This window comes from Macaca nemestrina, chromosome 20 (assembly GCF_043159975.1).
Source record: "Macaca nemestrina isolate mMacNem1 chromosome 20, mMacNem.hap1, whole genome shotgun sequence".
Lineage (NCBI taxonomy): Eukaryota > Metazoa > Chordata > Mammalia > Primates > Cercopithecidae > Macaca > Macaca nemestrina.
This window is the reverse complement of record NC_092144.1, coordinates 20,797,679-20,824,160: the sequence shown is the minus strand read 5'-3', so window position 1 is coordinate 20,824,160 and position 26,482 is coordinate 20,797,679. Positions and strand designations below refer to the sequence as shown.

The 26,482-nt window shown below is 43.8% G+C and overlaps 1 protein-coding gene and 1 long non-coding RNA gene across 4 annotated transcripts in view; one reads left to right on the top strand and one right to left on the bottom strand.

The window, feature by feature from the left end:
• Window positions 1-5,202: 5,202 nt before the first annotated feature.
• Window positions 5,203-9,496, bottom strand: LOC139360529 (uncharacterized). Of its 2 annotated transcripts, none has more exons than XR_011617974.1 (3): window positions 9,279-9,496; window positions 8,856-8,894; window positions 5,203-5,549 (listed from the first exon to the last, which is right to left on the bottom strand). It is a non-coding gene; the product is annotated as an uncharacterized lncRNA (long non-coding RNA). The 2 variants fall into 2 exon arrangements; XR_011617975.1 differs by having other exon boundaries at window positions 9,323-9,496.
• Window positions 5,798-26,482, top strand: part of LOC105489690 (zinc finger protein 257-like) — a 39,306-nt gene continuing 18,621 nt past the window's right edge. The window contains exons 1-2 of one of the 2 annotated variants that reach the window (XM_071088067.1): window positions 5,798-6,051; window positions 13,204-13,289. In XM_071088067.1, the coding sequence (XP_070944168.1) occupies window positions 5,910-6,051; window positions 13,204-13,289 (228 nt within the window). In that variant the 5' untranslated portion in view covers window positions 5,798-5,909. The remainder of the gene's footprint in view (window positions 6,052-13,203; window positions 13,290-26,482) is intronic. The other variant, XM_071088068.1, reaches the window with a different exon arrangement.

Here is a 26,482-nt window from a genome sequence, read left to right as displayed (position 1 = left end):
GGAGGATCGCTTGAACCTGGGAGGCAGAGTTTCCAGTGAGCCAAGATCAAGCCACTGCACTCCAGCCTGGGTGACAAAGCAAGACTCCATCTCTTTTTTTTTTTTTTTGAGACTGAGTCTGGCTCTGTCGCCCAGGCTGGAGTGCGGTGGCCGGATCTCAGCTCACTGCAAGCTCCGCCTCCCGGGTTCACGCCATTCTCCTGCCTCAGCCTCCCGAGTAGCTGAGACCACAGGCGCCCGCCACTTCACCCGGCTAGTTTTTTGTATTTTTTAGTAGAGACGGAGTTTCACCGTGTTAGCCAGGATAGTCTCGATCTCCTGACCTCGTGATCCGCCCGTCTCGGCCTCCCAAAGTGCTGGGATTACAGGCTTGAGCCACCGCGCCCGGCCAAGACTCCATCTCAAAAAAAGAAATAGAAAAAAAAAAAGAAGGAAGGAAGGAGGGAGGGAGGGAGGGAAGGCAGGAAGGAAGGAAGGAAGGAGGGAAGGAAAGAAACAAACAAACAGCGTTTCACCATGTTGGCAAGGCTGGTCTCGAGTGATCCATCTTTGTATTTCTAGTAGAGTGCTGAGATTACATGCATGAGCCACCACACCCAGCCTCATTTTGGCTAAATGAATGACATATGGTGACCTGGAATTTGATTTCATTATATCAAGTGTTTTAAACATTTGATATTTGACAAATTTTCAATATTAAATTACAAATTTTGTCTTTTTCTGACCTAGTTAATCTTTTAAATATTAGGTTACCTAAAGTCCCCAAATGACCTATTCAGCTTATTTGGTATTAAAATCATACAAGATGTATTGTCAAATATGAAATGGTGTTGACTTTCTTTAGGTTATATTTGTATAAATATGTTATTGGTGAGTGTCCCAAAATTATGGAAAACTGTAAATCTGATGTGATTTAGTGTATGTTATTAATACTTATAATTTTTATGTCAAATAGTTATATCCCACAGGAGTAAGCAAAATTTCTAGTCAATTGTGGCTTTAATAATGGCTCTCTAGCTGGGCGTGGTGGCTCATGCCTATAATCCCATCACTTTGGGAGGCCAAGGTGGGTGGGTCACCTGAGGTCAGGAGTTCAAGACCAGCCTGATCTACATGGTGCAACCCCGTCTCTACTAAATATAAAAAAAAGAAAGTTAGCCTGGTATGGTAACAGATGCTTGTAATCCCAGCTACTCCCGAGGCTGAGGCAGGAGAATTGCTTGAACCCAGGAGATGGAGGTTGCAGTGAGCCAGGATTGTGCCATTGCACTCCAGTCTGGGTGACACAGCAAGATGAGGCTCCATCTAAAAAATAAATAAATAAATAAATAAATAAATAAATAAATAAATAACAGCTGGCCTAGGACTTTTTGTCACCCACGGAAAATTGTTGTCTTGATTTGATTCTCTTCAAGAGGTGATTTATGGTCCAGAATGGAACTTTGCCAGGTGTTTTTAAATGCAGGTTTTTGATAACTTTGGAGACAGCAACATCAGAACAGAGGAAAAGCTTTCAGGACTGTCATGGAGAGCTGAAATGTTAATGAATATCAAGCAGAAAAGGAGTTTATGGCATAAACTGAACTAATAGAAGACAAAAGTAATATTTTTTGACTTTTTTCTTAAAATACTGCAAATTCTTTTTTTGTTTTTCAGAGTCAAAATATTTTTAGCTATTTACAGTTTTTAACAACTGAGGAATGTATACTTCTGTAAAAAAAAAATTTGGAGCATAATTTGTTTTTCTCTACCTGATTTCTCCAGAATGTAGAAACCTATTAGTATTTTTAATTTATGGAAATATAGTTATTTGCATACATGTCATAAGCATGATTTGTTTTGCAACAGGGCACAATTGGAGACACTGGTAATTTCACAAAGACTTTGACTGGAATGGGGTGATATCCTTGAAGAAATCATACTGAATTTGTAGAGTCAATACAAGTCTTTTGGGAAATCTGGCCTCCGAATTTGTTGGAGGTTTCCTGAGCCGTGGTAAGTAAGGAATGTCATTTCTTTCTTTCTTTCTTTCTTTTTCTTTTCTTTTTTTTTTTTTTTTGAGACGGAGTCTCGCTCTGTCACCCAGGCTGGAGTGCTGTGGCCTGATCTCAGCTCACTGCAAGCTCCGCCTCCCGGGTTTACGCCATTCTCCTGCCTCAGCCTCCCGAGTAGCTGGGACTACAGTCGCCCGGCACCTCGCCCGGCTAATTTTTTGTATTTTTTAGTAGAGACGGGGTTTCACCGTGTTAGCCAGGATGGTCTTGATCTCCTGACCTCATGATCCGCCCGTCTCGGCCTCCCAAAGTGCTGGGATTACAGGCTTGAGCCACCGCGCCTGGCTCTTTCTTTTTCTTTTTTCCTTTTTTTTTTTTTTTTTTTTTGCACAGCATTTCCTTCTACCACCCAGGCTGGGGTACAATGGTGTGATTTCAACTCACTGCAATCTCTGCTTCCCAGGTTCAAGTGATCCTCCTGCCCCAGCTGCCTGAGTAACTGAGATTACAGGTGCACGCCACCACACCTAGCTAATATCAGTATTTCATGTTAAGATGGGTTTTCATTATGTTGACCAGGCTGATCTCAGGTGATCCACTCACCTTGGCCTCCAATAGTGCTGGGATTACAAGTGTGTGCCACCATGCCTGGCCAGGAATGTCTCTGTCTGACAGAAACAGGAGCCCAAAGTTATCTTGGGACCCCAAGAAGAGAGAAATTCACCCAACTCATAGGTATTTGATGGTACAAACCCATGGCTGGGCTTGGCTTTTAAAAAGTCTTTTCTGATATTCCTTTAATGGGACGTAGTTACATCAAAGCCAATTTTAAAAACCTATGTGAAAAATAATTATTTTTGCTGCACTTTATGCAAATAATCAGGCCAAGTATAATACTAAAGGTTTTTATGCAAGTAAATCAGTTTTACTGTGATTTGTCTTTAGTAGAAATGGAAGACTGGAGAGAGAAAAAAATTGTTTCAAGAACTATGGTACACCTGTTATTAGACACTAGTCTCATTTGTTGTTTTTGAGTATTTTCCCTGCTATTTAGACTAATTCTGCTTATTCCTGTGAACACACCAGTGATCTCTGACTGCAGCTCGAAAGAAATAGGAGAGATAGGTAATCTAAAAATCTGGATCAGAGCTGGGCACGGTGGCTCATGTCCGTAATCCCAGCACTTTGGTAGGCCCAGGCGGGTGGATCACAAGGTCAGGAGACCGAGACCAGCCTGACAAACATGGTGAAACCCTGTCTCTACTAAAAATACAAAAATTAGCTGGGCATGGTGGCACATGACTGTAATCCCAGCTACTCGGGAGGCTGAGGCAGGAGAATCACTTGAACCCGGGAGGCGGAGTTGCAGTGAGCCGAGATTGCGCCACTGCACTCCAGTCTGGCTGACAAAGAGAGACTCCATCTCAAAAAAAAAAAAAAAATCCGGATCAGTATTCTAATTCTGAACACATATTGGAATCAGGTAGCAAACCCATATCAGCTTCGTTTCAACATTTGCCCTTATTTAGTTTACGTGGGATAATTTTACTTACTTTGCTTTATTGTTGTGGATTATACTGTTGTTGTGTTCTTTGTGTAAAAATGCAGCATAAGCTTGCTCAATGTTTTCTTAAATAGAACACTTAATTTTGCAGATATCATCTTTTGTTAAGAACTCAAGAGTTATAAATGGCCCTTGTCATACTGATGCTTTCTTACCTGGCTGGTCATGGTGGCTCACACCTGTAATCCTAGCACTTTGGGAGGCCAAGACAGGTGGATCGCCTGAGGTCAGGAGTTCAAGACCAGCTTGGCCAACATGGTGAAATCAAGTCTCTACTAAAAATACAAAATTTAGCCAGGCATGGTGGTGGTTATCTGTAATCCCAGCTTCTCACATGGCTGAGGCAAGAGAATCGCTTGAACCCGGGAGGCAGAGGCTGCAGTGAGCCAAGATTGCACCACTGCATTCCAGCCCAGGCAACAGAGTGAGACTCTGTTTCAGAAGAAAAAAAAGAAGAGTCCAATCACCTAGGTGCTGGGCCCAGAGGTACTTCATAACCCCTCATTGGGCACAGCCAAAGCAGTAGAAAAATTTATATAACCTAGGTGCTGGGTACAGCAGTGTATCCCAATATCCCTTGAAAGAAGGGTGAGCCAGAGAGTAATATCACCCATGTGAGGGACCAAACGGTATGTTACAATGTCTTCTGTAGGCAGAGGACAGGGTGGAGGATTAATCACCCGTGTGCTGGACTCAGCAATATGTCACAATGGCCCATGTGGGTAAAACACAGGCAGGAGAGTCACATAACCTAAGTGCGAGGAGCCACAATATGTCAAAGTTGTCTCTATGGGCAGAAACAAGACATTGACTAAGTGCTGGGTGCAGCAAGATGTCACTGCCCAGTCTGTGGGTGGGGTGTGTGTGTGTGTATATATATATAAAAAATGTATATATATGTATAAAATATATATTATAGATTATTGTTTATATATACTAATTATATATATAATTATATATGGGTTTTCTTTATATATAAAAAGTCACATATATATGACTTTTTATATAAAAAATCATATATAAAAATATATGTATCTATATAAATATATATTACATATCATATATTATTTACAATCTATAATATTATAATATAAAATATATAATGTATATAATTATATTATATAATTATATATGTAATTAAATTATATTATATGTCATTAAATATATATTAAATATATTATATATTATATATAAATCATATTACATATTATATAATATATATTTTATATATATATTAAAGTTACAGTATGCTCTGAGACTTTTGTGCATCTACAGACTCATGATCCTACCTGTGGCCCCAAACCCAGGAATAAGAGTCAACATCTCAGGCCGGGCACGGTGGCTCACGCCTGTAATCCAAGCACTTTGGGAGGCCGAGATGGGCAGATCACGAGGTCAGGAGATCAAGACCATCCTGGCTAACATGGTGAAACCCCGTCTCTACTAAAAATACAAAAAAATCAGCCGGGCATGGTGGCGGGCGCCTGTAGTTCCAGCTATTCGGGAGGCTGAGGCAGGAGAATGGCATGAACCCGGGAGTCGGAGCTTGCAGTGAGCGGAGATTACACCACTGCACTCCAGCCTGGGCGACAGAGCGAGATGCCATCTCAAATAAAAACAAAAAAAAGAGTAAACATCTCTCCATTTAACATGTCCAGGTAGAAAGGATCTAACTTGCCAGAATTACAAATGAGTCACCATCCCAACTGTAGCTGGATGTTCAAATATGACAGTCACAATCCAAACTGTGGGCTGGTGACTTCTATGGAGAAAGCCTAGGCAAGAAAGAAGTGTCACATCAAATAGTTCATGGGCCCAGAGGTACATTGCAATGCCCCTTGTTAATGGGGTCCAGGCAGAACACACATCAATCTGCTGTTGGGATCAGCAATATGTCACAATGCTTTTTGAGGGCAGGACCAAGGCAAAAGAGGAACATCACCTTGGTGTTGGGCCCAACGATATGTCACAATGTTCCCCATGAGCAAAACCTAGAAAGAAGAGAAGAGTCACATCAGTTAGGTGCTGGAACTAGCAATCTCCTTCAATACTACCTGTAAGCAGGAACCCAGGAGGAAAAGAGAGTCACATCACCTGTGTGATGAGCACAGAGATATGTCACAATATTTCTGTAGGCAGCACCCAGGCAAGAGAGTTACATGACATGGGTTTTTTCCTGTTAGACCCAAAAATATGTCACAATGGCCCATGTGCACAAGGGACAGGCAGGAGAGTCACACAACCTGGTTATGGTTCTCCTATGTTAGCTGTGGCAATATGTCACAGTGCTCCCTGTGGGGAGCGCCAAGGCAGGAGAATAAATTTACATCACCTAGATCCTGGGTTCAGCGATGTGTCACAATCCAATCTGTGGGCTGAGCCCAGGCAGGAGAGTCAAAAAACTCAGGTGCTGGACAGAGGCGAATGTCACAATCACAGCTGCAGGAAGGTCTATAAATGAGATTAACCATCCTACACATGTCGAGGTTCCAGGTATGAGAATTAACACCTCCTTTATGTTGCATCTATGTTCAGGAATCACAGTCTCAACTGTGAGCCCCGCACACATTTTTGTGAAATGTGTGAAATTGATCTGTGCATGAGACCTTCCGTCTATCCTCTAGACTGTGTCTCTTTAGTGACTCACAGTCTCTCAAGTCTCAGGCATGCTGAATCTTGGTCTGAGAGCCACCAGCTTATCTGTACACTGGATTCAAGGATGAAAGTCAATTTTTCAACTTTAGAAATTTTTATTGGTTCTGAGATTCAGAATCTCAACAGTGGGTTGTGTTCATGTGGAGGGATGACAATCATTACTGTCAGCTGGGTCTGCATGTAAGTGTCACAATCTCACCTGTGTGCTGAGACCTGTTAGGACACAATCTCTCCTACTTGAGGGCTTTATACTGCATGCATAAGAGTTGCTGGCCGGGCATGGTGGCTCAAGCCTGTAATCCCAGCACTTTGGGAGGCTGAGGCAGGCAGATCACCTGAGTTTGTGAGTTCATAGACCAGCCTGACCAACATGGAGAAACCCCATCTTTACTAAAAATACAAAATTAGCCGGGTGTGGTGGCACATGCCTGTAATCCCAGCTACTCAGGAAGATGAGGCAGGAGAATGACTTGAACCCAGGATGCGGAGGTTGTGGTGATCTGAGATTGCACCATTGCACTCCAGCCTGGGCAACAAGAGCGAAACTCCATCTCAAAAAAAAAAAAAAAAAAGAGTTACAATCTGGTCTGAGAACTCTATGCTGGTATGGAACCATGATCGGGCCTGAGGCTCTAAGCTCAGGTACGAGAGTTAACATGTCTCCAGTTGGCTAAGCCTAGATAAGAGATTTCTTACCTGACTATGAGCTGCAGGAAGCTCATAGCCATTGAGCCATGTGTGAATGTCTAGTTATTTCAACTCTGGCTGGATATTAACATATGACAATCACAATTTCAACTGCAGACCATATCCACTTATGAGATTAAGAACCTCAGCAGTGAGCTCTGTGTATGTGTGTATGTATGGGGGGGTTCCAATCCTAAGGGTTGCTGTGTTGTGCATATGAGAAACACAACCTCAAATGTGTGCCAGGCTCTCTAATGACACTCTCTGTAACATCCAAGAGCTTTACACAATACGCAAGTGAATGTCAATTCTGTATGGTCTTTATAAAAATAAGACCCAGAAACTTGTCTGTTAGCCAAAGCCTTGCAAAGAGACACAGAATCTCTGCTCTTGGTTGGTTAAATGTATTGCACCTGTGAGCTAAACCAAGGTAAATGTGACAATACCACCGGTGGATAGAGTCACATCACCTGTTTTATTGGGCCAGGGATGTGTCACAATCTTTCCTAAGGCCAGAGACCAGGCAGTGGAGTTGTACCACCTGGGTGCTGGACCCAGCAACATATCACAATGCTTTCTGTGGGTTGAGCCCAGGCAGGAGAGACACATCACCTAGTTGCTAGGCCCAGTACTATGTCACAATCTCTACGGGAAGGATGCAGGAAGGAGAACCACATAGTCTAGGTGATGGATGAAGAGATATTTCACAAGGACTCATGTAAGCAGGGCCCAGGCAGTACTCTCCCATTCCTTAACTGTTGAGCCCAGCAGTATCTCACAATATTCAAAATATGTGGGGCCCAGGTAAAAGGAAAATATGATATTACCTAGCTGTTGGCCCAGCAATACATCACAAATTTCTCCTTGGGCAGAACCTAAGCAGTAGAGGAGAGTCACATTGAAGGAGGCCAGCCCCTCCTCCACACCTGTGGGTGTTTCTCATCAGGTGGGACGAGAGACTGAGAAAAGAAATAAGACACAGAGACAAAGTATAGAAAAAGAACAGTGGGCCCAGGGGACCAGCGCTTAACATGCAGAGGACCTGGGCTGGCACTGGTCTCTGAGTCCCCTCAGTATTTATTGATCATTATCTCTACCATCTCAGTGAGGGGGATGTGGCAGGACTATAGGGTAATGGTGGGGAGAGGGTCAGCAGGAAAACGTGTGAACAAAGGTCTCTGTGTCGTAAGTAAGTTTAAGGAAGAGTACTTTGCCTTGATGTACGCATAGGCCAGATTTATGTCTGACTTTACACAAACATCTCAGTGTAGTAAAGAGCAGTATTGCCGCCAGCATGTCTCACCTCCAGCCATAAGGCAGTTTTCTCCTATCTCAGTAAATAGCACATATGATCAGGTTTTACACCAAGACAGTCCATTCCCAGGGACGAGCAGGAGAGAGATGCCTTCTTCTTATCTCAACTGCAAAGAGGCCTTCCTCTTTGCTAATACTCCTCAACACAGACTCTGTATGGGTATCGGGCTAGGGGACGGTCAGGTCTTTCCCTTCCCACGAGGCGGTATCTGAGGCTGTCTCCCTGGGGAGAAACCTTGGACAATACCCAGGCTATCTTGGGCAGAGGTCCCTGTGACCTTCCGCAGTATATTGTGTCCCTGGGTACTTGAGACTGGAGAATGGCGATGACTTTTACCAAGTTTACTGCCTTCAAACACATTTTTAAAAAAGCACATCCTGCACACCCCTATATCCATTAAAACTTGAGTCAACACAGCACGTTTCTGCAAGCACAAGGTTGGGGCTAGGGTTACAAATTAACAGCAATTCAAGGCAGAAGAATTTATCTTAGTACAGAACAAAATGGAGCTTTTTATATCTTCTTCTTTCTACATAGACACAGTAACAGTCGGATCTCTCTTTCCCCTACATCACATCCCCTAGTTTCTGGGTCCAGCAATATGTCACAGGGCATGGTCCAGGCATAAAAGTAACATTACCTAGGTGAAGAGATGTCACAATGTCCTCTGTGGGTAGGGCTAAGAGAGAAGAAAAATGTCACGTAACCTAGGTGGTGGTGCCAGCAATATGTCACAATCATCCCAAAAGTTCTGGACCAAGCGATATGTCACAATATTCTCTGTGTACAGTTTACATGAAGATAGTCACATAATCTAGGTGATGGGCTTAGAAATATGTCAAAATGACCCCTGTAGACAGGGACCACACAGAATAATCACCTCACCTGTGTGCTAGATATAACGATAAGGCATCTTGGTTCTGTGGGCTTGACCATGTGCTAAGAAGAGAGTCACATAACCTAGGTTTTGGTCCCAAAGATATGTCACAATTTTTTCTACAGTCAAAGCCCAGGTAAGAGAGGAGAGTCACATGAAATAGTTGATGAAGTCAGAAATATGTACCAATGCCCTCTGAGAACAGGGTCCCGGCAGGAGACTCACATCACCTTGGTGCTGGCCCAGCAATATGTCACAATGTCTTCTGAAAGTAGGACAAAGCCAACAGGTTAGTGTCACCTCGGTGTTGGGCAAAGTAAAATGTCAACATCTCCCCTTCAGGCAGAACTTAGAAAGATGAGAAGGGTCACATCAGCTAGGTGCTGGACCCAGCAACAGGTAACAATCTTCCCCTCTGAGCAGAGAGCACAAAGGAAAAGAGAGTCACATCACCTGGGTGATGGGTGCAGTGATACATCACTATGTTCCAAGTAGGCAGGGCTGAGGCTGAAGTGTTACATCACATGGGTGTTAAACTCAGCAGTATGTCACAGTGGCCCATGTGGGCAGAGAACAAACAGGAGAATGACATAAGCTAGGTTTGTGGCCCAGGAATATATCACAGTGTCCCCTGCGGGCAGTACCAGAAAAGGAGAGACTTACATCACTTGGATGCAAGGCCCAGTGATATGTCACAATGGCCCCTATAGGCAGCGCCAAGGAAGGAGTATGGAGTCACATATCCTATGTGCTGGGTTCAGCAATATGTCATAATTGTAACTACAGACTGGGCCCAGGCAGGAGAGTCAAATTATCCATGTACTGAGCAGAGGCATATGTCACAATCACACCTGCAGAATGGTTTACAAATTAGATTAACAATTTCACACATGTCCCAGTTCTAAATCTGAGAGTCAACACCTCCTGTATGTTGGGTCTAAGTACAAGAGTCACAATCTCAATGGTGCTACTTGATTTGTTTGTGAGAGCCTCAATTTCTCATGCAGACTGAATGCTTACTGGAGCCACAGACTCACATATGTGTTGAATAGAGGTCTGAGCATCACCAACTCACCTTTGAACCAAATCCACACGAGTAAATTTTCCAACTTTTGACTGTTTTCATGAGGAAAACTTGGGACCTCAACAGTGGACTGTGTTCATATGGAAAGTTGACAATTTTTGCTGTTGGCTGGGTGTGCATGTGAGCCTCACAATATTACCTGTATGCTGGGCTCTGCTAAGACTCTCTCAGTACCAGTCAAGAGCTTTCTACACTATTAATGAGAGTTGCAAACTGCTCTGTGACCTTTATGATGGTATGGACCCATGATTGTACTTGTGGTTCTAAGCCCAGGTATGACAGTCAACATCTCTATAATTGGCTGGTTCCAGATAAAAGAGTTCTCACCTGCTGTGGACCTAGGTTATAAATGAGTCACCATCTCAAGTGCAGCCAGATGTTCAACTACAACCATTACAATTTCAACTGTAGACTGCATCCACGTGTGAGATTCAAGACCTTACCAATAGGCTCTGTCCACGTGCCAGGTGACAATCCTAATAGATGATGCAGTGTGCATACAAGAAATGCAATGTCACCTGTGTGCTGGGCCCTGTGATGACACTCTCTGTACCACCTGAAGGGTTTATATGATATATAAGAGAGTGGTAGTCCACTATGACCTTCATACAAGGAGGAGACCCAGAATCTTATGTATTTCCCTAACCCTAGTTTTGAAAGGCAGTATGTCCCCTATTTGTTGATTTGAGATATGACAGTTATCACCTCACCTATGAGCTGAACAAAAATATACTTTACAATCCCACCTGTGCATAGAGTGTGTGAGCAAGAGAGTCACATCATCTTGGTGCTAGGTCAGAGATATGTCACAATCTTTTCTCATGGCAGAAACTAGGAAGAAGAGTCACGTCACCTGGGTGCTTGGCCAGGAATATGTTACATTCCTGTTCTGAAAGGCGGGCACAGGGAGCAGAGTCACAGCATGTGGGTGATGTGCCCAGTGATATGTCACAACACTCACTCCCTGTGAACAGGACCCTGGAAAACATCACCCTGTTGCTGGGCCAAATGTTATGTCACAATCTTTCCAGTGGGCAGGATGCAGGCAGCAGAGGAGAGTCACATCTCCCAGGTGATGAATACAGAAATATGTCATAAGGCTCTTGAGAATGATAGGGCTAACACCTTGTTTACAGGGCACAGACAGGTGTCTCCCATCTTCTACGTGTTTGGTCTAGTCATAAGTCGCAGTACTCAAAATACGTGGGACCTATGCAAAATACAAGAGTCACATTACCTAGGTGCTAGGTCCGGGGATATGTCAGCATCCCACGTTTTGGCAGGGGCCTGGCAGAGAAGAAGAACACATCACCTAAACCATAAATGTAAAAATATATCATAGCCAGGCACAGTGGCTTATGCCCATAATTCCAGCACTTTGGGAGGCTAAGGTGGGCGGATCACTTGAGGCCAGGAGTTTAAGACCAGCCTGGCTTACATGGCAAACTCCATCTCTACTAAAAATACAAACAAATTCAGCTGAGCATGGTGGTACACGCCTGTAATCCCAGCTATTCCGGAGGCTGAGGGATGAGAATCACTTGAATCCAGGAGGCCCGATGATTAGGTTCTAGACCAAATAGTAAAATGTATTTGCCTTTAATCTATTTTCTCTATATTTAAACATTGCAAGTCAAGAGTACGTACAGGTATGAAGACTTAGAGTTTTCTTCTCCTCTGGTTCTATCATCCTTTGTTCCCTTTCTGATCTCTGGAAGGAAGGTAGGCCAAAGGTGGCCAGGAGTTATCTACCTGTGGTTATTTTATTCCTGCTGCCCCCTGCTCTTTCTAAGGCCACTATCTTTTCCCTCCTCGAAACTGAGAGAGATGTTGTTAGGAAGAGGCCCTTCCTTCACACTGGCAGAATAAATTTGTTCAGGCCCTTCACCTGCATAACATCAGAGGTGCACTTCATGTGTGGCTCCTGAGTGCCTGGAATGTAACTGGGTCTACACTGTGATGTGCTGGAAAGGCAAAAAACAGACTTAGTAGCCCATGTGCGGTGGCTCACGCCTGTAATCTCAGCACTTTGGGAGGCCGAAGCGCGTGGATCACCTGAGGTGGGGAGTTCCAGACCAGCCTAACCAACATGGAGAAACCCCGTCTCTACTAAAAATACAAAAATTAGCAGGGCAGGGTGGCACATGCCTGTAATCCCAGCTACTCAGGAGGCTGAGGCAGGAGAATCGCTTGAGCCCGGGAGGCAGAGGTTGCCGTGAACTGAGATCGTGCCACTGCACCCCAGCCTGGGCAACAAGAGCGAAACTTCGTCTCAAAACAAACAAACAAAAAACCCAGATTTACTTCCAAAGATATAGTTCCAAATATATACATGCTACATTAATAATTCACATTGCTCATATAGTAATATTTTGGATATATTGGGTTACTGAAATTGTTACAATCACTTTGACCTGTTTCTTCTTTCTTTTTAAAGTTTGGCTACTAGAAAATTTAAAATTCACCTTTGGCTCACATTCTATTTCAGAAAATTGCCTCCTTTTTTTTTTTTTTTTTTTTTTTTTGGACGGAGTTTAGTTTCGGTCTTGTTGCCCTGGCTGGAATTCAAAGCGATCTCAGCTCACTGCAACCTCCGCCTCCCAGGTTCAAGGGATTCTCCTGCTTCGGCCTCCCGGGTAGCTGGGACTACAGGCGTGAGCCACCGCTCCCACCCATATAATGTATTATGTATAAACGCATATGACCTTACACACAAGGTTAAATGCAAATACCTCTGAGTTCGGCCTGACTCAGCTCAGGCAGGAAGTCCTGCCTGAAAAGGCTGCAGTTTGGAAGCTGTTACTCTTTCTTCATTCCGGCCAGCATGTGATCACATCTCCTGTCACTCAAGGCCTGAAAGGGCGGGGCCTTCAACATTATCCAATCAGGGACGCTGGGCGGAAACCGTCCAATCAGACACGCAGCTGCAGCGGACGGGGCGGCTTTCGGGTTTGGCGGGTACTTTGTCTCTAGCTGCAGACGGAGCTGCAGGTCTTGGCTTCCCTAATCTATGTCCTCTGCTCCTAGAGGCCCAGCCTCTGTGGCCCTGTGACCTGCAGGTATTGGGAGATTCCCAGCTAAGACGCCAGGTCCTCCCTGGAAGCCTAGAAATGGTGAGAATGCTGGGTCGGACATCCGGGGAGAGGGGAAGGGGCTGGTTGGAACCTGTGGGAAGTGGCAGTGGCGGGAATCAGGCCTCCCCGCAGTCAGCTCCATAATCTGCGCCGGAGTTTTCCTAGGCCAGCTCGCCCTCAGTCCCCTTCAGCCACAAGATGGCGGCTGCGCTGACAGCCAAGACCCCGGGCGTCCTCTCTCTTCCCTGCGCAGTGACTGTGCCCTGGTCTGGAGCCCTCTCTTGGCAGCTCTGCACCCGCAGCGCAGCGTCTCTCCCAAATCGTTCAGGGACCACGGGAGGGTAGTCTGAGGAGAATCCTGATTTGGGGTGCGGGGTTCATGAATGGGAAGAGCTTTGGTCTGTGGGGTTCTGAGTTCCTCTTTTATTAAAAATGAACAGAAGTCACTGCAAAAATATTAAGTAATTTAAAGAGTGATTCAAAAATTGTAGGCCGGGTGCGGGGACTCACGCCTGTAATCCCAGGCCAGTATGGTGAAACCCTGTATCTACTAGAAATACAAAAATTAGTCGGGCATGGTGTCACGTGCCTGTAATCCCAGCTACTAGGGAGGCTGAGACTGGAGAATCGCTTGAACCAGGAAGTCAGAAGTTGCAGTGAGCCGAGATGGCGCCACTGAACTACAGCCTGGCGACAGAGCGAGACTCCGTCTCAAAAAAAAAAAAAAAAAGTAGGGTACCCAGCTATGGTTTGTCGTTTGTCGTCCATAGCAAGGGCTTGAAGAAAAGACTTTTAAACTAAACTCAATAATTGGCTAAGTACAGTTACATAGTTTCTTAATTTGTACGATCAAGGCGGACACTTCCTTGTTGTGTAATCAGAGGTTAATTATAGTTAGCTAAGCCTCAACTGTTTCCCCCAGTTTAGTAATTTATAAAAACATGCATTTGAGGCCGGGCGCTGTGGCTCACGCCTGTAATACCAACACTTTGGAAGGCCCAGGCGGGCGGATCACCTGAGGTCGGGAGTTCAAGACCAGCCTTACCAACACGGAGAAACCCCGTTTCTACTAAAAATACAAAGTTAGCCGGGCGTGATGGTGCATGCCTGTAATCCCAGCTACCTGGGAGGCTGAGGCAGAAGAATCGTGTGAACCTAGGAGGCATAGGTTACGGTGGGCCAAGATTGCACCATTGCACTCCAGCCTGGGCAAGAGTGAAACTCCATCTCAAAAAACAAAACAAAACAAAAACCACACATTTGAGTTAAATTTCTTTAAAGTAGAAATCCAGGGACCATAGCCACCTCAGTCTAGTTGCCTGCCATTTGATTATTTTCACACTCCACAGGAGGCTAATTTTCTGATTTTTTTTTTTTCTTTTTTCCTTTTTTGAGAAGGAGTTTCACTGTCACCCAGGGTGGAGTACAGGGGTGAGATTTCTGCTCATTGCAACCTCTGCCTCACAGGTTCAAGAGATTCTCCTGTCTCAGCCTCCTGAATAGCTGGGATTACAGGCACCTGCCACCACGCCTGGCTAATTATTATACTTTTAGGAGAGACGAGGTTTCACGTGGGCTAGGCTGGTCTGGAGCTCCAGACCTCAGGTGATCCTCCCGCTTTGGCCTCCCAAAGTGCTGGGATTACAGGCGAGAGCCACCACTCATGGCGCAGGAGTCCCCAAGTTTTAAACGGTAGCTCAGGAGCGTAGATGGGTTCATTGGGTTTGTTACTGACATCTGCAGTAAGGAGAATACTGTGCGACTGAGTCCTGAATCAGGGTCTGTGCTGAATGGGTGGTGTCAGAATGCAAATTTTAGACAATGAGTTGATGTTGGAGAATCTTGGTGTTCAGCAAACTCTACAGATTTGGTGCCAGAAGAAAGATACCACAGAGGCCTGGCCTGGAATGAAACTCTGGGAGGCTCTGCTTTTCTGTCACAGTGCCCATTGTTTTGTGATTCTAGGTTTCCTCCCAGGTTGAGAGAGGACTGAAAATTTAAAGAAGCTATGATAGCAGATTCCCTTTTTTCACAGCTGCCAGCACAGGATTTCTACTCACTCACAAACACACCCACTAGACACTGAGGTGTCTACACCACTCCCAGGGCTAGACACCACCCTCAGGAATTTCACCACAGCATTTTTGATCCTAATGTTTCTTGCCAAAAGCCCACAAGTGTCTACAAGTCTCCCCATATCCCCTCCCCAGACACTGAATCTGCAGCAGCAACCTGTTTTCTCCACCCACCTAGGGTTCTGGACCACTTGTTCATAATCTCATCTGCCTGCATGAATACAGAAATAAATTAGAATAGAGTCACACCTGGGCCACTATCTGTAGCACAAACCAGTCCTGTCGCCTACATTGCACTCTCCCAAACTCATGGATTTTTTCCCTTTTAACTTTTATTTTTTGTTCCTGAGTACACATGTAGGTTTGTTATATAGGTAAAATTGTGTCATGGGGGTTTGGTGTGCAGATTGTATTGTCACTGAGATACTAAACATTGTACCAAATAGGTGTTTTTTCTGACATTTTTTGTCCTCCCATCATCCACTGTGAACTACCCCTCAGTGTCTGTTCTCTTTGTGTCTATGTGTTCTTATTGTTTAGTTCTTATAAATGGTAACATATATTTATTTATTATTGTTTTTTGAGATAGAGTCTTGCTGTGTCACCCACGCTGGAGTGTGGTGACAAAATCCTGGCTCACTGCAACCTCCACCTTCCTGGTTAAAGTGATTCTCCTGCCTCAGCCTCCCAAGTAGCTGGAATTACAGGTGCCTGCCACCACACCTAGCTAATTTTTGTATTTTTGTAGAGAGAGGGTTTCACCATGTTGGCCACGCTGGTCTCGAACTCCTGATCTCATGTGATCCACCCGCCTCGGCCTCCCAAAGTGCTGGCTTTGCTGTCTCTGCATTAGTTTTCTAAGAATAATGGTCTCTAGCTTCATCCATGTTGCTACAAAGGACATGATTTTGTTTCTTTTTGGTTTTTTTTGAGACTGAGTCTTGCTCTGTAGCCCAGCCTGGAGTGCAGTGGCATGATCTCAGTTCGCTGCAGCCTCCACTTCCCGGGGTCACGCCATTCTCCTGTCTCAGCCTCCCGAGTAGCTGGGACTACAGGTGCCCACCAACTGGGACTACCATATTTTTAGTAGAGACGGGGTTTCACCATGTTAGCCAGGATGGTCTCGATCTCCTGACCTTGTGATCCGCCCACCTCGGTCTCCCAAAGTGCTGAGATTACAGGCGTGAGCCATGGCGCCTGGCCTTTTGGGTTTTTTTGTTTTTGTTTTGTTTTTATGCCCACACAGTATTCCATGATGCTTATGTACCATAATTTGTTTTTATTAAATCTTTTATTTTATTCTTATTTGAAGTAAAGATCTTACTCTTTCACCCAGGCTGAAGTGGAGTGGTGTGATCTAGGCTCAATGCAGTCTCAATCTCCTGAGCTTAAGCAGTCCTCCTACCTCAGCCCTCCAAGTAGCTGGGACTACAGTCACATGCCACCACACCCACTAATTTTTTATTTTTCTATTTTTTGCAGACATGAGGTTTTGCCATGTTGCTTAGGCTGCTCTCAAACTCCTGAGCTCTGGCAGTCTACCTGCTTTGGTGTCCCAAAGTGTTGGATTACAGGCATGAGCCACCATACCTGCCCATACCATATTTTCTTTATCCAGTCTATCATTGATAGGCATTTAGGTTGATTCCATGTCTTGGCTATTGTGAATAGTGCTGCAATGAACATGCATGTGCATGTGTTTTTATGATGGAATAATTTATATTTCTTTGGGTATATACCCAATTACGAGGTTGCTGGGTCAAATGGTAATTCTGTTTTTTACTTAGATGAGGCATCACTACATTGCTTTTTATAATGGTTGAACTAATTCACACTCCCACCAGCAGTATATAAGCATTCCCTTTACAACCTTGCCAGCATCTGTGATATTTTTCACTTTTTAGTAATAGCCATTCAGAGTTGTGTGAGATGATGCCTCATTGTGGTTTTTCTTTGCGTTCCTCTAATGATTAGTGATGAGCATTTTTCATATGCTTGTTAACCACATGTATGTCTTTTTTTGAAAAGTATCTGTTGATGTTTTTTGCCTGATTCCCGCCTCCCCCCCACCCAGTGGAGTCTTCCTCTGTCACCCAGGCTGGAGTGTGGTGGCGCTATCTCACTACAATCTCTGCCTCCCGGGCTCAAGCAATTCTGCCTCAGCCTCCTGAGTAGCTGGGATTACAGGTGCCCACCACCACGGCCAGCTAATTTTTGGGTGGTTTTTTTTTTTTTTTTTTTTTTGAGATGGAGTCTTGCTGTGTCTCCCAGACTGGAGTGCAGTGGCACGATCTCAGCTCACTGCAAGCTCCACCTCCCGGGTTCACACCATTCTCCTGCCTCGGCCTCCCGAGTAGCTGGGACTACAGGCGCCCACCACTATGCCTGGCTAGTTTTTTGTATTTTTAGTAGAGACACGGTTTCACCCTGTTAGGATGGTCTTGATCTCCTGACCTCGTGATCCACCTACCTCGGCCTCCCAAAGTGCTGGGATTACAGGTGTGAGCCGCCATGCCTGGCCTAATTTTTGTATTTTTAGTATAGTAGAGACGGAGTTTCACCATACTGGCCAGGCTGGTCTCAAACTCCTGACCTCAGGCGATCTGCCCGCCTTGGCCTCCCAAAGTGCAGGGATTATAGGCATGAACTATGGTGCCTGGCCTAATCAATCTTGATTTTTATATATAGTGTAAGAGAGGGGTCCAGTTTCAATCTTCTACATAGTGCTAGCTAGTTATTCCAGCAAAATTTATTAAATAGGGATTTTTTCTCAAATTCCTCTTGTCAGCTTTGTCAAAGATCAGATGGTTGTAGGTGTGCAGAATAATTGTGGGGTGCTTTAATCTGTTGTTTTGGTCTCTGAGCCTGTTTTTGTACCAGTACCATGCTGCTTTTGTTACTGTAACCCTGTAGTATAGTTTGAAGTTTGGTAATGTAAGCCCTCCGGCTCTGTTTCTTTTGCTTAGGATTGCCTTGGTTATTTGGGCTCTTTTCTTGTTGTTCCATATGAATTTTAAAACAGATTATTTTGGTTCTCTTAAGAATGTTTTTGGGCCAGGCACGGTGGTTCACACCTATAATCCCAGCACTTTGGGGAGGTCGAGGTGGGCGGATCACCTGAGGTCGGGAGTTCGAGACCAGCTTGACCAACATGGAGAAACCCCGTCTCTACTAAAAATACAGAAATAATTAGCTGGGCATGGTGGCTCATGCTTGTAATCCCAGTTACTTAGACTGAAGCAGGAAAATCGCTTGAACTCAGGAGGCAGAGGTTGCGGTGAGCTGAGATCAAGCCATTGCACTCTAACCTGGGCAACAAAAGCAAAACTCCATCTCAAAAAAAAAAAAAGAATATTTTTTGTCGTTTGATAGGATTATTATTAGATCTGTAGATTTCTTTGGGCAGTATGCCCATTTTAATGCTATTGGTCTTTTCTATCCATGAGCATAAAATGATTTTCCATTTGTTTGTCATCTCTGACTTATTTAAGCAATGTTTTTGTTGTTGTTGTTGTTTTTATTTTTGTCATAGAGATCTTGTGCCTCTCTGGTTAACTGTATTCCTAGATAATTATTTTTCTGTGGCAGTTGTGAATGAGATTTTGTTTTTGATTTGGCTTTTAGCTCAGATATTGTTGATGTACATGGATGCTACTGATTTTTGTACATTTATTTTGTATCCTGAAACTTTTTTGCAGTTGTCAGTTTAAAGAGCTTTTCTGCCATGACTATAGTCTTTTCTAGATACAGAATCTTGTTGTCTGACAGCAAACATAGTTTGACGTCCTCTCTTCCTGTTTGGATTCTTTTTTTTTTTTTCTCACCTGATTGCTGTGGCCAGGACTTCCAATTCTGTGTTGAATAGGAGTGGTGACAGAAGACATTCTTATCTTGTGCCATTTTTTAAAGAGAAATGCTTCCAGCTTGTGTCCATTCAGTATGTGGGCTGTGGGTTTGTCACAGATAATTCATTATTTTAAAGTAAAGTACCTTCAATGCCTAATTGGTTGAGGGCTTTTAACATAAAGGATGTTAATTTTGTTCAAAGCTCTTTTTTTTTTTTTTTTTTGCCTCTATTGACATGCATGTAAGAGCTGGCCTCTGCCTGCGATTCACAAGACAGGGCCAGGTTTTAGATTAAGAAGGTAATGAAAACGAACAGGAGGAATTTTTCTGCATTGTGACATCTTAAAAAGAACCCCTTTGAGAATGTGGCCCTTTGAGCTTTTCTTTTTTTTTTTTTTTTTTTTTTTTTTTTTTTTTTTTTTTTGAGACGGAGTCTCGCTCTGTCGCCCAGGCTGGAGTGCAGTGGCCGGATCTCAGCTCACTGCAAGCTCCGCCTCCTGGGTTCACACCATTCTCCTGCCTCAGCTTCCCGAGTAGCTGGGACTACAGGCGCCCACCACCTTGCCCGGCTAGTTTTTTGTATTTTTTAGTAGAGACGGGGTTTCACCGTGTTAGCCAGGATGGTCTCGATCTCCTGACCTCGTGATCCGCCCATCTCGGCCTCCCAAAGTGCTGGGATTACAGGCTTGAGCCACCGCGCCCGGCCTCCCTTTGAGCTTTTCAGGTCTTGTCCAGTGACCTGCTACAGTTACATGAGAGGATCCCAGTGTAAATAGAATCTGATAGCAGAATCTTTAAGTAAAGATGAGCATCTTAGGAGTGAGAGATCAAGACTACAAAGTATCATAGCCATGACCACAACTATACCTACTTGTAAAATGTGATACTGGAGTAGAACATTTTTATCCTTCCTCTTACCCAAAAGCTAGCAAATCAGGACAGGTGATCCAGGTTCTGGAGCTTTACCAGGGTCCTTCCATTTTCTATTTAGAATCAGCCTAAATCTTTTCTGTTTTTGTCAAAGATCAGCTTTGGCTTTGGGTTAGGCTTACATTTGGGCCATCAGCGCATGGTCACGGAAAACCCTCCCGGAATCACCTGGGCATCTTTGAGACATTTGAGGATTTCCAGAGCAGAGTTGTGTCACCCTGACAAGAGTGGTTAACTCTGCTTCTGTCTCAGTGTAAGAGAAATGGGTCATCCTGTGTTTGTTCCTTCCCTCATACAAGAGATATCTTTGGTTGGTACCCAGATGATGGTTTCTTCAGATTCCTGGTACTTGGGGGGAAAAGAAGATGTTCTGGAGATTCAAACTAAATGCTTCCATCTCATGTGGTCATTAGAATAATAGATGAAGCAGTCGTGGTCCCTACTGTTGTGGGATAATTTAGGAATCAGGCAGAGGGGTTGAGGAAGATTTATTATTTAGGTGCACCGATCCATTCGGATTAACATCCAAAAGGACTGAGCCCTGAACAAAGAGTTCAGTTACCTTTTAAGCATTTTGTAGGGCGCGGGGAGATCTGTGCAGGGGGAAGCATATTACAGAAGTGAGAAACAAAGACAGTTATTCAGTTAATACTTTACATCATTTCTTACTTTTCAAGGAAAAACATGTTTTATGACTTGAGTTTATCTGTCTAGTGACCTTGCAGCTACACAGCTAGAGAACCAGGGTCTTCACAATGCCTGGGAAAGGGAAAGATAAGACTCACTAGCCACAGAAAAACAGTTAATTTTTAAAGGACTCCAGCTCTTTCTCTTCCTCAGGGGGAATTGGGTTTTCTTACATAGAACTGAGGTTTTGCTTACACATTCTTTCTTTTAATTCCTGTTCCACTATCATCCATCAACTTTTAGTCCAGACTAGCAACTGGATAAATAATGAATTAAGCACCATATGGTTGATACAATAAATAGATTTGTGCAAAAAAAAACTTGGAGTTTTTTGGGCTGTAAGTGACCCAAATAAAAAATAAACAATGTTTATATTGTTGTGACTTCTGATGTCATCACCTGAAGGGATGTTCATGGACAGAAGAATTGTTATTATTTTTATTTCTTTTACTTTGCTAAGAATACATATTTATTTTCTAATAAAATTATTCTAGATATCCTTAAGATATTTGTTTAAATGGATTATTAATATATATTATAAAATTGACAGGGCAGTAGCTAAAAAAGTTTAAAGTTACACAAACTCTGGGATTTGTTTTTCTTAGGTAAGCTTAGGAAACAGAAATGGAAGTACCCCAGTGTCATAGAGAACAGAATTCTACATAGGCTCCACTCCCTGCTCCAGTTCTGTTTAGATTCACCCTACTTGGGGCTCTATTTAGGCCTGTCCCCACCGTAGAGTCTTGCCTCAAAGAACTGATTTAATAAGAACAGAGTTTTGGTTGGTGAATCCTGCTGCCTTTCTAGAGGTGGTGCTCACAATTTCCTGAAATCCAAAAGCAGACAAATGGGAATAATAAATTATGTATTTTATGGTCTTACTTTTTAATTTTTTTTTTTTTTTTTTTTTTGAGACGGAGTCTGGCTCTGTCACCCAGGCTGGAGTGCAGTGGCGCGATCTCGGCTCACTGCAATCTCCGCCTCCCGGGTTTACGCCATTCTCCTGCCTCAGCCTCCCGAGTAGCTGGGACTACAGGCGCCCGCCACCTCGCCCGGCTAGTTTTTTGTATTTTTTAGTAGAGACGGGGTTTCACCGTGTTAGCCAGGATGGTCTCGATCTCCTGACCTCGTGATCCGCCCGTCTCGGCCTCCCAAAGTGCTGGGATTACAGGCTTGAGCCACCGCGCCCGGCCGTTACTTTTTAAATTTTTTTATTAAAACCAGTGCTTGCGGAGACATTCCATTTAGCAACTTGTTTTCTATTACAAATCAGTAGTTGCTCCACAAGTCACAAAAAATTAAATATAAACACAATAAAAATTCCTCTAAACTACATTAAATTTTTCCTTTATCCTTCTCATCTAGCTATATAGCTTTTATTCTATACATTTTATAAAAAATTAATGACAGAGAAACTGAAAAAATTAAAATGCTGTGCCCTTTATCTAAATCCTGGGAATTATTAAACACTTACTACCAACTCCAAAGGTATTATGACGATTAAGTCACATAATGTGTTATTCCCAGCACAGTGCTCTGCAACATCCTCTTAAGCACATAGAGCACAATGTTTAATAAACATTCCATCAGTACACTTGTACATGTTGTTATTTAAACACAGACTTATTCAGATATGGCTGCTTTCTATTTTCTCTGTATACTCTACAGAGCCAGCAAAGAATATGATACTTTAGGATGGAGAGTGGTTGTCTTTATTTGCCCTAGAAGTATTTGTGTTGTGACAAGAGTAATGAGTGTAAGGGACTCTGTGCTATGCCTGCTTTCTCTATGCTAATCATGAGCCCAGGGGGAGTAACATCAACATTGACAGGGGACTTGTTTAAAACATTCATTTTGGACCCTTTTCAAACCTGCAGAATCACATTACATAAGAGTGGGGCCAAAATTACTAAGTGATTTGTAAGCTCATAAAAGCTTGAGATTAAATGCTTAGCTAAGTGGTTATAAGCCCAGACCTCTAATTAGGATTACATGGGCAATTTGCAGAAAAATCCTTACTTGAGCTTTTTCCACAGGTTTTGTTTATTGTTTTAGGTGGAATCATACTTGTTGTTTTAATTAGGTACCTCCTCTAATTCCAAGGTGAGGCCAGAATCAACAATGAAGGGTTCAAGACATTCATGAGAGTTAAAGCAGAAACCTTTGCACTTAACGGTAGTCACAGGGCCTGTTTTGTTTGGGTTTGGGAGAGACAAGGCAGTGTGGCCCATGTTACCGTTACTATAGCAGAAATTGCTGCTGTCTGTGGCACCCTAGGACAGAAAAGAAGAAACTTACATTTTGATCTTCATGGAGCAGCTCATTGATCCTGAATCTCTTCTGGTGTAAAGGACAGAAATGGATGGAATTTTTCTGCAGGTCTTGGTCCTTCTGCCTGTGGGTGTGGTGGAAGGAGGTACATGGGTGGTGCTGACACCTTTAAAGGCATATTCTCAAGATGCAGGTGTAATTGGTGCAGAAAATGTCATCTGAGCAGGAATTCCAGAGAAAGAGGAAAAATTTTTTTTTTTTTTTTTTTTTTAGCTAAACGTGTCTCATCAAGAGCTGTGTCCAGTCTGCCTTCTGAAATGCCATGCATTTTTACATGCAAACCTTTACTTCTCTACTTGTGTTTTTCCTCACTAATGAGTTTAGCTACTTAAAAAATTCTTATAATAGTCAGGGGTCTCTGAAAAATGTTTTTTCCCATATACCAGAGCCTTCTACATCATGGCTTCTTATATGCCATGCAGAATTCTCTTTATGCATTTGTTTTTTTGTTTTTTGTTTTTTGTTTTTTGAGACGGAGTCTCACGCTGTTGCCCAGGCTGGAGTGCAGTGGCGCGATCTCGGCTCACTGCAAGCTCCGCCTCCCGGGTTCCCGCCATTCTCCTGCCTCAGCCTCCTGAGTAGCTGGGACTACAGGCGCCCGCCACCGCGCCCGGCTAATTTTTTGTATTTTTAGTAGAGACGGGGTTTCACTGTGGTCTCGATCTCCTGACCTTGTGATCCGCCCGCCTCGGCCTCCCAAAGTGCTGGGATTACAGGCTTGAGCCACCGCGCCTGGCCCTCTTTATGCATTTGTAATCTGCTGTATTAAAAATGTTCCGTTTGTGGCTGGGAAGGTGTGAATACTCAAGATTCCTATTGGAAGAAGAATGGGGTTCTTAGTAAAAATGGAAAACTTGTAATGTTGAGTTTCCAACTGTGTTCTTCATTAACTCTATGCAGAACAGGATTAAGAAAATGTTTATTTAAAGAGCATGGCATTTATTACCCAGAAAGTCCTGAAAAAAAAATTGGAAAATACCTGCTCTCTAGAGTGTTACAGAAAGACTACTTAAAATCACTATTAAAAATGACAGAACATGGGAGATATCTGTGTCTTGAACTTTGCATAAAACACATGGTTCTTTATGGTTAAATTCGGACTACAATTTACTTTTGGGGAAAATGTCACAGTGGTGATGCTATGTTCTTTTGTGCATCAGCACATCACAAAAATTTGTCCTAGTGCAGTTAATATTAATGATTCACTTGGTTTAGGAGCTCTGTGACAGATTTTTTTTTTTTTTTTTTTACTAGAAAGTTAATTATTTTTCTTTTCATTATAAATTATTTTTATGCAGCTGATGTGCATAAACCATCACATTTTATCTGGTAGCTGCCCCTCTTTCTTAGGTTTTCTTTGCATATATGTCTTTAGTAAGTGAAAGCTCTCATCATCTTTTACAGTCCAGGAATACTAGGAAAAATACAGGGTCTTTTACTTACTGGATGTTTGACAAAATATTCTTGGGCCAAAAACATTGGCATTACTGGTGAACTTGTTAGAAATTCAGAAGCTAAAAAAATAAAAAAGAAATTCAGAAACTCAGACTTTATTCTAGATCTTCTGAAAAAATAATCTGTATTAACAATATATCCGGTTTATTCTACACATTAAAATTTGAGAGGTACCTGCTAACTCAACATGTCTTTTTGATCTGAAAAATATACACACAACTCATTCTGTGTGATGTAAATATAGCACTCAAAAATGTACGTTTGTGTTTATGCCCTTAATTTTATACTTTATTCAGAAAAATAGCATATATATACTGATGTTGTGGCTCCTATGCCACTCTTTTCATCAGAATTAGAGAATACATTAGAGATGTCCTTTCTATTTGTTAGTTTTCCTTCTAACAGTCAGGACCCTCTGCTGCGGTCTGTTGGAGTTTTCTGGAGGTCCACTCCAGACCGTGTTTGCCTGGGTATCACCAGCAGAGGCTGCAGAACAGCAAATATTGTAGAATGGTAAATGTTGCTGCCTGATCCTTCCTCTGGAATCTTCATCTCAGAGGGGCACCCAGCTGCATGAGGTGTCAGTCAGCCCCTACTGGGAGGTTGTGTCCGGAATTGGTGGGTTCTTGGTCTCACTGACTTCAAGAATGTCGCCGCGGACCCTCGCGGTGAGTGTTATACAGTTCTTAAAGATGGTGTGTCCGGAGTTTGTTCCTTCAGACATTCAGATGTGGCTGGAGCTTCTTCCTTCTGGTGGGTTCATGGTCTCACTGTCAGGAGTGAAGCTGCAGACCTTCGTGGTGAGTGTTACAGCTCTTAAAGGCAGCACGTCTGGAGTTGTTTGTTCTTCCCGGTGGGTTCATGGTCTTGTTGGTTTCAGGAGTGAAGCTGCAGACCTTCGCGGTGTTACAGCTCATAAAGGCAGGGTGGACCCAAAGAGTGAGCAGCAGCAAGATTTATTGCAAAGAGCGAAAGAACAAAGCTTCCACAGTGTGGAAGGGACCCCAGCAGGTTGCCACTGCTGGCGCAGGCAGCCTGCTTTTATTCCCTTACCTGACCCCACCCACATCCTGCTGATTGGTCCATTTTATAGAGAGCTGATTGGTCCATTTTACAGAGAGCTGACTGGTTCGTTTACAAGCCTTGAGCTAGACACAGAGGCTAGACAAGAAAGTTCTCCAAGTTCCCACTAGGTTAGCTAGACACAGAGTTAGCTAGATACAGAGTACCAATTGGTGTATTTTCAAAGCTTGATTTAGACATAGAGTACTGATTGGTGTATTTACAAACCCTGAGCTACAGCATATTTACCATCCTCTAGCTAGACATAAAAGTTCTCGAAGTCCCCACCGGATTAGCTAGATACAGAGTGCTGATTGGTGCACATACAATCCTCCAGCTAGATATAAAAGTTCTCCAAGTCCCCTGGCTTCACTTAGTGGATCCTGCACTGGGGCTGCAGGTGGAGCTGCCCGCCAGTCCCGAGCTGTGCCTGCACTCAGCCCTTGGGCTCTGGATGGGACCGGGCACCATGGAGCAGGGGGCAGTGCCCATCCAGGAGGCTCTGAGCTGGAGCCCACTGCAGGCAGGGGAGCTCAGACATGGTGGGCTGCAGGTCCTGAGCCCTGCCTAGTGGGGAGGCAGCTAAGAATTTAAGTGCAGCACCGGCAGGCTGGGAGACCAGCACTGCTGGGGGACCCTGCGCAACCTCCGCAGCTGCTGGCCCTGGTGCTAAGCCCCTCACTGTCCTGGGCGGGTGGCCCTGCCTGGCTGCTCCATGTGCGGGCCGCTGAGCCAGAGTCCCTGCCCCTGTCCACCCCTGCAGGAACTTGCACTGGCCCAAGAGCGTGGCCCACAGCCCTGGTTCCTGCCTGCACCTCTCCTTCCACACCTGCCCGCAAGCAGAGG